We start from the raw sequence: 12,575 nt of genomic DNA, 5'->3' as shown, positions 1-12,575 counted from the left end.
TATGTATGCCTTTTGCTTTTATCCCTACTGATAAGGTAAAGGTAAAGGCCCTCCCGTTGTTCGTCGATTTGCTCGAGCGGGCCCAGTAACGTCTCCATTGGAGACTTTGTTGTTACTGTGTCTGGCATATCAATACGTCACGGGGAGCTTGCCAGGCTTTGCCGTGTGGGCGAGATCCTCTCGGTAGCTTGCCGGGCTCTCCGAGAGGGGCGGAGGAATCGAACTCGGGACGGCCATGTTGGCTGTGTGCAAGGCAAACGCCCTACCGCTGTGCTATCGCTCCAGCCCGATATTTACTGGTATTTTGCAAATTATATAGAGTTGGGAGTGCAGGGTGGGAGGGGTTGTTGTTTTCTTGCTCTAGATAAAGCTCAGAGTTAGTTCTGAAGGACCTGGTGCACCGTTTACCCCTCAGCTTGGGAAATTATTAACAATTTGTCAGGGATTCAGAGACCACTGGAGTCTGCTTTAGGATCAGAGGTCCCCTGCTGGAAGGGCTGGTGACAGCACACTGCAGGTGTTCCACTCAGCCCATCACCTGAGATCCAAGTGGCCCTGCCCAATACATCATCGCACCAAATCCTGTCAGCACATAACAGTCTTAAACACAAACTCTCCAACCTTTAATGCAATTTTCCTTCTGATATATTTTTTAAAAAGTTTCCACATATGAGCACATTAATACATACCACCAACTTAAACAGTTTTTTTACATAAAAATTTTATGTTCAGATTCAGTGCCATGGGACTGTTGCTACCCTGTGTTTGACAAGCCACATTGCCCAAATTACATTTACTTCTTTCTGTGAAAGTGTTAAAGTACAGCTGATAATAGAGGATTAAATCATCTCTTCACTCTTCTTATTTCCTTTTATATGTGGGTAAATCTTCAAAGAATATCTTGAAATCCATTTTGAAAAGCATCTCTTGATTGGGTATTAAAAAAACAGTTGTTAATTATACACAGTAATGAGTAAAAATAGCATATTTATTTGAAATCATTGTATTTCCATTCCATTGTCAATTTTTTTTGTCTGATAAATATGTTCCTTGTTTTCTCAATAATAACTATCATTTTTTCAGTGCCAGTTTTGTGCCAATTATTGTACCTAGGTTATTTATAATCATAATAAAAATCTTATAATAGTACTGTTACCCCTTACTTTGTAAATAGAAAATTGAGCATCTGGGTGGTTAAATGACTTGTTTAATGACTAAAATCTAGTGGTGAAATGGTCCAAAGACAAGCCTTAGACAGGAGAATGAGAGGCAAAAAAGACTCAGAAACTAAATAATCAGAGGCTGAACATTCTAACCAGTAAAACTCATGCATAGTCTGAGGAGAAATTTGGACTAAGATCAAAGCCCAAGCTGTAGTTGTGAAGAAAATGAAAAATAAAGGCAGAAAAAAAATTTACACATAATGGGTCAAAACATCTGAATTGTGCGTGTAAGCAATAAAAAAACTGATAAAGAAACCAGTTATTAAAGATCACTAAGAATGAGTCACTAAAGAAGAAAAAAATTGTGTAGAGATTTATTTATTTTCCGATATAGTACATAGAATCTATGCTATCTTGACATTGCTTTGCTTTTCATCCTAGTAATATCAGTAATGTAAATAAAACTGGCTTTTGTTGAGACTGAACATTGCGTGTAGTGTTCTCGGCGATGCAAGTAGGGAGAAGCTCTGATACGTTTTGCCATGGTGGTCTCAGGACAGACAGCTTTGGCTTGGCTTAATCCATGGATCCAAGAGTGGAGGCATAGTTTTCGGCTTTACTTTCACTTAACTATGAAGTTTAGGCAGTGATTATTAATTTCAACACATGAAGATATGGCAAATCCAAATTAAGACTTGTTCCTACCCTTCATGCAAATTGGGAAACTTTTTAGCACTTTATTCTACATTTGAAGCAACATTAGTGTTTCCATTTCTTCAAAAATATGAGAAAAATCAGACATTCAGCAATGTCCTTCTGGGTGGAAATTAGAGTATAAGTTTTAAATAATATGAACCTGGATGTTGTATGTTAATATGAATTCACATATATATATATTTAACTCTTAATATAACATATTTCCACTAAGACCAAAATATCTCCCTTGTATTTTTTTGTTACATGTTATGGATAAGATGTATAAAGTTAGCGTATATTTAAAGTAATTCCCAAAATAAAAAAATTGTTATAATTAAATATTAATATCTAAATTGAAATTTACCTTTCTTTTTATCACTCTGAGTCTTCCTGGAAAATGTATTTACTTCATGATTTACTTCATTTTATTATCTCTTAATCAACTTCCAAAATAATTGGTTATGAAAAACATTTAGTCCTTTTCCTCTTTAATTACAAGGTAATTTAATATCACTTACCTTTGTATAACCTTATTCCATTTAGCAGCCTATTGCCTTAACTGTTCCGCCCTCTTGTCCCATCATATTATTTTAATCAATTATATTCAGTTATATTCAGGGAATAGACTTACTTACAATCATTTTTTAAGCTTGCATGCTTATGAAGTCCTCTATATCTACTCTTACTTAAAATAATTTAAGACTAGTGGTTTTCTTAGAAGGACAAGAGATAATCCTTATCCTTTCTTTATTTTTTATCCAGCTACATCTACATCTACAACTGGGACAAGCCATCTTGTGAAGTGTGCAGAAAAAGAGAAGACTTTCTGTGTGAATGGAGGCGAGTGCTTCATGGTGAAGGACCTTTCAAACCCCTCAAGATACATGTGCAAGTAAGAAATTCTCTGTGTGGCTTATGTGTAGGGCTGCCTCATTCAGATGATTGCACACCTCATACTGTTCCATTGCTTCTTTGACAGTTTTGTTGCATGCTGTTGAATGATTTTTTATTTGTACATTGTTTTGAAAAGTTCAAGTGATTTGTCATTTCCTCTGCTGCATCTAGAATTGTTTTTTGCTTTTCTTTGGTGGTATTTATTTTTCTTCAAATTTATAGTTACATTCCTTATGATTTTTCCCCATTGTCACGTGGAAGAGATGTACAAATATTAAAGAGGCATAAAACATTATTGAAATCTACTTCTCCATCCAGTGTATGAATTAAGTTGTAAGGTAATATTCCTTTTTACTCCAGAGATTACCTGGCAAAAGAGTAAGACAAATTAATGCACCTGCAGGGCAGAAGACTCTTTATGGCACATCTGTTACACTTGGCATTAATGGAGTGTTTTTAACCATTTTTCAAACATGGAATTTATGTTGATATTGCTAATTGAAAAAAAAGTGAAGCCCCTGTTTGGAGATGCTTTAAGTGTGTGTAATATTCTTTAGAAGATAGTCTTCCTTTATCTACTGCAGTTACTTGTAGTTGTATGCAGCATGGCAATCACTAGTGCCAGTGACCCAAAGAAATTTAAGCACCATTAGGATGTAATATGTTTATTCTCTCTCAACAGGCAGAATAAAATAGTGATGTTATCAGTGCATTAAATATTTAAATCCTGTAGTTAAAATTAATAGGTTTAATTTAAAAACACATATTTATTGTACCCTGCATGTTAAGTTTATTCTTGATACTTAGCCTGTGTAGTATGTGTATTTATATAAGTGGATGTGATGAAATATGTATAATGTCTCATTGAAATGATGCAAAACAAATTTATTTTGCAGTTGACCGATAATTGTGTCTCATTGTTCTCATCTTCATCTTAGATAAGGGGAAAAAAAGGCATTTAAAAAAATTATCTGATGTAGACAAAGAAGTGCAAGTTTTTCAGCCAGTTGAGCTAATAGAGCACATAGAAAAATAAAAACAAAGAAATAATAATTACCAAGGTTATCCTTTTTAAACATCATGTAAACAGCATAAACATGTTTATGTATTTGTTTGTAATAAAGTGCATCTTAAGAAACACATTTATTTTAAAATCCTAATACCAGATTGAAAAGCCATTTTGTAGAAGCTATTTGGTTTTCTCCTTTGCTCTTACAGATGGACTCTCTATAGAGTCTCATGGGACTTTGGGACCTTGAACAGGGACTTTCAGTCCTCTAAGGGTTTCTCTTAATAGTGTACAAGTAGACAGAGAGAGGCTGTTGTAAAGCACAGGTCTAGCATGTAGGACCCTGAGATTAATCCAATGTACTGCAATCCCCCACTAGCATTGCAAATATGGCTGCGATGGCCCCATAGCAACACTGTCTGTGAATCTGGTGACTCCCCGAAACACTGGAAGTGGTTTCTGGGTCCTCTTCCACAGTGCCCCCTATTTTCTTTCAAGTGTAGAAGTAGCCCCAAGACAACAATGGTTATTTAGCTTTTTATTGAACACAATCTACAAAAGTAGATATGACCTGTTTGAGTGAATGAAAAACTAGGAATCAGCAGATAGATTTTTATTCTCTTTTACAGAACATTACCAGGGCCAGTGAGAGTACAACTGGCAAGGCGGATGCCTGACACATGGCAGACTAGGGTTGATCCCTGGCACCCAAGACTGTTCCCCTGAACATGATTAAGAGTGACCCCTGAGCCCTGCCATATATGGCTCCAAACATAAAAATCAAATGAATAGATAACTGTACCATTGATAAAGATAATTGTTTTAGCCAAGATAAAATGGGTGTAATAAGAATATGTTAGAAAAAATTTATTTTTTCTAGGTTTGAATTCTTTTATATGATCACCACTTACAGTCTTAACAGTCTTCATAGATCTTTTTTTCTTTTTTTGGTTTATAAGTATGTCCAGATTCCTCTGCCTAGATCATAGCAATAAAATTTGCCTACTTGATGTGAATATAGCATAAACAAGGTAACCTCATGTTTGTCATAGTTTCTTATAAGGTTTTCTCTGATTTAAAAAAATACATAGGAAATATCAGAAACTGAGAATTACACTTTGTAAAGAATAAATCTCCTAAAACTTTTATTTGGGAGAATCATCTTTTGCTGTTCTAATCTTTATCATACAAGTATTTTATTTTAATGAATCTCCTTGAAAAATGACAAATTATAGTCCCTTAAATTCCTCTCCTTGTACCTATTATTATCTATATCTCATAGGTTTACTTCTTTAGTGAAGCATGGAGCACTATGTTTTAATTATAATAGTGAAACATGATTATCTTTCATCATAGTCATTGCAGAGATTTATAAGCTGAGTGAGTACATATGATAGTTTCTGAGTACCTCTAAGGAACCAGTGCTGCTATTTTCTACATATTAATTTCAGCTAGTCTGTAGCCCTCCCACATCCTATACAAAACAAGTAATTGCATAAGTGCTGGTTCTTCCATTTTGGCATCGTGCCAACAACTGTAATTGTTTTTATCCATGCAATTTCTCTTTGTGTTTTAAAGCAATCCAGGAAAAGCAAACTTCTTTATATGTTATTTCAATCTTAAAGGAAAATACTTGTTACTGTTTTAATATATTAAACTAGCAAACCTATTGATGTAGGCAGGTAGATAGGAAAGCCCCCCCACCCCCACCCCCAACCAGGCTACCAAAAGCAGAAGCAGGCCCTAAGGCCTAGTAAGACTTCAGCTGGCACCTTAGAGACCCAGAGGAGGCTGGACCCCTTGGAGAGAACCTCCAGCAGGAACAAAGGCCAAGAAAAGGAATTTCAAAGAGGACCATCAACCCCTACAAACTCTACCCCCCTTGGCAACCACCCTAGCAACGGACTCTTGCCTAGTGAGGCAGCTTGGGAAAATATTATAAAAGTGCACCTGAGCAAAGGAAGCATTCGTACGTGCTGCCTGAGCCCAAGTGCCTGTATTCTCAAGCTAATTATCCAGTGGGTTACTCTTCTAGTCTCAACAAATTGACATCATAGTTTCATTTTTTAATGTTTATTATTGGCAATTGAAATTTTTCAGGAGAGTGCTGAAATTTAGTACTGTCTCTTATTGGAGAGAAAATCTTGGCTGTTTTGGGATAGAGAAATATTACAGCTGGTGAGGCACTTAACCTTCTATACAGCAAACACAGGTTAGACATTTGGCACTACGCACCCTCCCCTGGGCACCTCCAGGATTGATCCCTAAGTACAGAAGCCAGAAGTGACCCTTGAGCACTGCCAGTGTGGCCCCTTTTATTTTTTTTAAAGAAAAGAAAAACGTTGACATCATGATCCTGACCATTTTCCCCTCTTTAGAATTCTTTTTCATTAGTATATTCAGCAAGACTGGATATACTAATTCTCTCTTTGAGAGAACTGGTTATCCGCTTGCTGTCTGAAAAAAAAAAAAAAAGGCCTTTTTTTTGTTCAAGGAGAGTGTGTTTTTTCAAAATCCCTGTGATAAAAAGTTTAGCATTAATAACCAGGACTCAGAATTGAAACGAAGACATAATATACTTCGTCTTAAGATGATAGATTGTTCACCAGACCAGTTGAATAGAAACAGAAACATAAAACATTACATTGACTCATCATTGTCTTTTTTATGAAACCAGTTTCATAGTTTCCATATGGTGCTTCTGTCTAGAGCAAAACATTGCTGAAGCATGAGACATATCATTCAAAACTGGCTCGATTCTTGTCTAAAGACATGACTCAGGACCACCACAGGTATGAAAGTTTCCAAGTAGTCTCTCTGATCATCTAATACAGTGTTGTCTTCTTGGGAATTGAGAAAGAGGACTTTACAGCAAATTTCTTTGGTCTCCATTTAGAACGAGGTGTTCCAATTGGATTGCCATACTACAGTTAACCACTTCTCTGAGGAGAGGTTGGCTGTCCCGTTTCCCTGACCCCTGGGACACTCTGGGATTTTCAGTACTGCTTCTCATCTTTCATATTGCTCTTTCTTCTGTAGTAATTTAAATTTGTACTGGGGAAAAATAGTTACTATTGCAGATTACATGAAGATGAGAAAAATAACTGGCTCACAGGAAGAGATGAGTTGAACACAAAATTGTACATATTTTTTAATTTGCTTTTGCATATCTTAGTTTTTGCATATCTGTTCTTCCCAACAGTTTTAGATGAGAATTCTTGTTGGAGACTGCTGATGTCATTTTTTGTCTGAAAATTCTGTTATATCAGGCTGTGTTTTAAACTGATTATGTGGATAGGTGTGACCTCCTCACAGTAGAATTAGATTCTTACAGCTAATTTGGATGAAAATTTTGTATTCCCTCCATATTGACTACCTATACAATATCTTTATACAAAACATAGCAAGCAAGTTCTGCAATTTTTTCCCCAGAAAGTCAGTGAAGTAAAATAAATTCATTTCTACTAAAGTACTTTTAACTCTAGGGGTGGGCAAGTGTTTTCCCCCTTACTCTAAAAAGCAAATGGCGCATATCTTTCTATAGGCACTTAGGAAATACATATACTTATCTTAACAGACATTGCTATCATGCTTAATTCCCAGTTATTCTTTTAAAGAAATCAGAAGTTTTTATTTGTTTTAGTGGTGTTTTTATTTGTTTTACTTTGTTGAAAAGTTGAAGGAGCTACAATAATATATTATTAGAATGAATATATCCAAAGTGATAAAATGATGGCTATTATGGTAATGGGTATTTAAGATTTTTAAATTCTACAATATGGGCCAAAGAAATGGCCCAGTGGATAGGGTACGTGCTTTGCCTTGGGTTCGACTTGGGTTCAACCCCCAGCACTCTGTGAGCCCTGCCAGGAGTGATCCCTAAGTACAGAACCATGAGTAATCCCCGACTCCCACAGAGTATAGCCCAAAAACAAAATAAAATTCTGCAGTATTTGGAGAAGACTTTATAGGAGCAGTCAGCTTTTATGGAATCTCTTCTTTCCAGTAGGCATTGGTATTGCTGTAATCATTTCTTTAATAGTAACATGTATACCAGCAGGTCCTTTCTGGGAAGGAACACAGCATTAGAGTGAGTTTATGAAGGTCAGTTAGGGAATATGGACATTGTGAAAACTAGTAGGGAGTCAGATTAACTGGTGGAACAGAAGAGTGACACTACAAATACACCAAATATTTAGAGAAGACAGGTTCATTCAGTCTTGAAAACTCTGGAGGACAGGTTAAGTTGGAGAGAGAGAGAGTGAAGAACATTTGATGAAATTCATCTTATAAAATTTCTGCGTACTCCTCATGACTATGATAAGATATATAATAATTAGGAGAAGTGTCATTTCTACTAATATTAGATTAACATTATTAAACACTAGGATGAGAGTACAGAGTCATAGTTGTGTCCTATTGACTCATCATATTTAGAATAGATAACAGATGTTGGGTCAGAGCTTTCATGCCACTAAAACAGACTGCTTGAGGCAGAGAGATAGCTCAGTGAGCTGAAGGCCTTTGTTCAATCCTCGGCATTGCGTGGCCCCTCCAGTCCCTGGTCTGGAGTAGTCCCTAAGCAGGTCTGTCTGTATGCAAACTCAGTCTGGAAAGGAAAGAAGAAAAGAGAAAAAGAAACAAGGGGAGAGGAGAAGAAAAGGGAAGAGAATAGAAGGAAGGAGGAAGTGAAGGGGGGGTGAGGAGAGGGGAGGGGAGTGAGGAAGTGAAGAGGAGATCCTGCCAACTCCAGTTCCAACCTTGGAAGTATTCCTCTTTCAGAATGAGTGTGTAACTTGCCCATAAGTGTTCTTAAAAACTGTAACATTTAGTAGGTACCAAAGAGTTAGTGAATTAGACTCATAGGATCTGGACCTCGAATTGAAAAATGATCCCCAAATTCACTTGGCCTGTTGTCCCCTTTTAAGGAAAAACAATCTCTCAGAAGCCCTCTGGAAATCTGCCTTTTGTATAGAAATAAGAGCCCCATACCCACTGTCCCACCATTGCACATAAAGATTCTCTGGTCCTCCCTGAGTGGGTCCAGAACTGTCTGGAGAGGAGTCTATGACCCACTTAAAAACTAATCTAGATGACAGCCTCTTCAGACAGCACATGTTCTCTTTCTTTGGAGAACCACACCAGCCGTACTCAGGGCTTACTCCTAGTGGGCTTTGGTGAGGCAATGTGAGGTGCAGAAGCTCCAACCTGGGTCCGCCAGTGTGAGGCAAGTGCCCTGCATGCTGTACTGTCTCTGCAAGCCTGCAGCTAGTCCAGGAGCATTGACTATTTATAATAGTTTGTGTCTATGTTCCTTCCAAAATTATCTAAAAAGCCACATATTTCTCTGAGCTCCGGAGTCGTGATTGTACTTGTGTGTAGTGGTGAGTGAAACCATGCCTGTCCATGTCCACTTAGAGTTGTGTACACTAGTGAGAACAGGAAACATTTTAATGATAAACTAGGTATAACGAGCACTATGAAAGATATGTAGAAAGCTGAGACAAAATAATGGAGGAGTCTCAACTAGACAGAGAGTGAGACTAAATTAAGACTGAGTTCTATAGTCTTATCTCAAAAAACATGATCACGGTCACAGTCCTCCCGTTGTTCATCGATTTTCTCAAGTGGGCCCAGTAATGTCTCCATCATGAGACTTGTTGTTACTGTGTTTGGCATATTGAATACGTCACGGGGAAGCTTGCCAGGCTTTGCTGTGCGGGCAAAATATTCTTGGTAGCTTGCCGGGCTCTCCGAGGGGGGCGGAGGAATCGAATCTGGCTTGGCCAGGCTGTCTGCGTGCAAGGCAAGTGCCCTACCCGCTGTGCTATCGCTCCATCCCAAAGTATAATTGAAGTCTAGTGTGAATAATTTGGATGTTTCATTATAAAACAAGACTTGTGAAATAAATAGAACTATAAAGTTCTGTTCTGAGTCTCTAACAAGTTAGTTGGTGAGACAGGGAAGGGTATTCCCAAGAGAAGAAAACCAAGCCACAAATTAGCAGTCAATATGTCATTGTGTCACAGTGACATGGAGATGTAGGGGATGTAGATTGATCCCATATCCAATCAAATTGCTTGACCCTAATCTTGGGCATACATCATGTAGGGTAAACATTGGTCATGGTTTGGGTCTGCAGATGAGCATTTCAGAACAAGCTGTACAAACAGAGCTTAGGGAAGGGCACCAAGGTTCAAGCATGGATGGGTTAATTCATAAACATTGCCACTCCCGGTAAGGGGATTGTATGTCTCAGACATTGAAAGCAACATTTTAAAGCTGGGTCAATTTGGGCTTTTCCCATTTCTATTCACCTATGAGTCCTGTGTGGGCCACTCTGTGTATCACATGGATTGAGAACTAGTCCCCGGGTATCATAAAAAAGAAAAGGGGTGGTACTAACTAAACAGTGATAGGAATGTACAGAGTTGGGTTTTCATAAAATAATGTTACTGGAACATTTTTAATTTAATGTTATTTAATGAAGAAGGCATGCCTTTTAGGAAGTAAATGTATTTCGCAGATGATGCCGTAAAGAACACTAACACACAAATTAGAAAAGCATGTACCTTTAAAAATGTTATCTAAAGATAGATAACAGAATGAGATTCATTTTGTAAAAATGCATTACTAATGGTTACAATACATTTGGGAGAGAATAATGTACAACAAAAATACTCAGCGTGTGAGTGGGTGAGATCTAGCTAGATGTTTTGATCAGACTCTAAGGAGTGAGAAAAAGTCAGTTTTGGCAGTAGAATACTATGGAAAAACAGACCCACAAATTTGAGGATTGTACACACTCTGCTAACAGTGTGTTTATACAGAGTAAGAGCAAATAACCTGAACACCTAACACAAACCACTAATATCCCTCAGTAGCTATTCATTAGCACATCCAATTTTTGTTGACTATATTTTTTGTTTAGTGTATAAATATATATATATACACTAAAGAAATTCTTTCAGATGTTGTTGCAATATGAAGGAAACACCAATAATGGTATTGAGGTAGAGTGAAAGGGCAATAGTGACTAATTTTTTTAGAGAAGGCATTTTAATAGTCTAAATATTTTTCTGTGAATGATGAGTAATGGAAGAAAAAATAAGGCTGACATGTTAGACCTTATTTGTCTTCTTTTGTTTGATCTGGAGAAAGCCTGATAAAAAGTAGCATAATAAAGAAATAAAGGGAGAGTTGGCATGTCTCAGGATAGTTTATAAAATAACAAAGTTATAAAACATGAAGTGACACATAATGCTTTTGAAAATTTGCTAAATCTAAATAATCAGAAGTTTCTTGGAGATATGTAAATATGTCTGGGAATTTCCACCAAAATATGGGAAATTATTTATTCAATTAGAATGTAAAAATGTATCATTTGGCCTCAAAACTACATGGTTTTATAAATGCATGGCACATATATCAAGATAATTTTATTGAGGTTATTGTTGAAAAGTTTTAATTTTACTGATGATCTATGTAAGAATTGGTTTGTAGATCCATCAGCTAGATTGTATCCTAATTTGCATTTTTATAACAGTTTAAATTTGAGGTAATAGACTTGCTGTTGAAGAGTTAATAGAGTCTCTTCCAAATTTCAAGCACAATGTTGAAGCTTTGGTTTGGGGATAAAGTCTATGAGAAATGACTTAATAACTACTTTTAAAGAATTATTAGGTGTATAGAAAGCAATTTTCTTATAAACTATATCAGAATAAAAAACAGAAGTTTGGTATTGTCATGTATTTGGCAAATCAAGGAACTATATGAAAGTCTCTTATGATCAATTGTTCCTGGGACAGTGCAGTTGATACTCTTTGCTTCAGCTTAATACACACTGTTTGAAACAGGCTCTGAATTGAATATTAGAGATACACCCTGATCAAAGATAGTTAATGGCCTCAAACATAATCAAGGGTAATGACAGAGAACAGAGCAGGCAGTAACGTGAGGAAAATCCACACTCAGAGTGAGGAAATCGGGAAAAGATGGGAGGTGTAGTCAGGGAAGAGATGCCTAAGTGCAGATAAAACTGAATTTTCATCTTATTAAGAACAAATATTATGTATTATGTAAAGAGTCCTAAAATGAAATATTCCCAGCAGCAGTTGATCAATGAAATTTGTGTGTTTGTGTGTGTGTGTGTGTATTTACATCAGGTCACAGAAGGGGCTTGATTATTATTTAGATCCTTTTAGAAATAAATGTCTTAAGAGTTTCAGACTTAATGCCAAAGCATGTTGTTCAAAATCAGATTTAACTTACCATACTCATATCTTTCAGGAAAGTGATAGATTACATACTTAACCTACAGTGCTAATACTGAAAAATGTTAGAAGCCAGACAGTCTCCCTATTCTTTAAGAGGTAATTCCATAGAGTTAATCAGGTCGGTTTTCATTTGTATATGCCTCCTCTGCAATGTAACCTGCTGTTTGCTTCTGTTGAAACCATCTCAATTTCTGGTCTCTTCAGTTTGATTTGTAAACAACTCTGGAAGGCCACAAAAGTCACATAATGACTGTGGCTACTGAACACTTGAATTGTTTAGAAATAAATATTTTCAACCTGCTATTTAATCACCCTCAAATAGCAAGTTACAGTGGAATGAGGATTGAGGATTTTACCTTCCATCTTCCAAGGTCAATACCCCAGGACATCCTAAACTCGTCTATTTACCTGCATACAGGTTTCCCGGGGGTCTTATTTAAATGCTTATAATTAATCACTAAGTCTAAACTGGAGCTTGCTTTTCTACTACCAAAACTCCATGCAATGTGGGTGTCCTTGGTCTGTGGACTACCTTTG

At 36.7% G+C, this 12,575-nt stretch overlaps 1 protein-coding gene across 3 annotated transcripts in view; it reads left to right on the top strand.

Annotated features, from left to right (window-relative positions):
• Positions 1 to 12,575, top strand: part of NRG1 (neuregulin 1) — a 123,018-nt gene that overhangs the window by 85,159 nt on the left and 25,284 nt on the right. For all 3 annotated transcript variants that reach the window (XM_056116634.1, XM_056116633.1, XM_056116635.1), the window contains exon 2: positions 2,622 to 2,751. In XM_056116634.1, the coding sequence (XP_055972609.1) occupies positions 2,622 to 2,751 (130 nt within the window). The remainder of the gene's footprint in view (positions 1 to 2,621; positions 2,752 to 12,575) is intronic.

Source organism: Sorex fumeus, unplaced genomic scaffold (genome assembly GCF_029834395.1).
Source record: "Sorex fumeus unplaced genomic scaffold, SorFum_2.1 ptg000033l, whole genome shotgun sequence".
Classification (NCBI taxonomy): domain Eukaryota; kingdom Metazoa; phylum Chordata; class Mammalia; order Eulipotyphla; family Soricidae; genus Sorex; species Sorex fumeus.
Note: the sequence above shows the minus strand (reverse complement) of the source record. Positions and strands in the feature narration are given on the sequence as shown.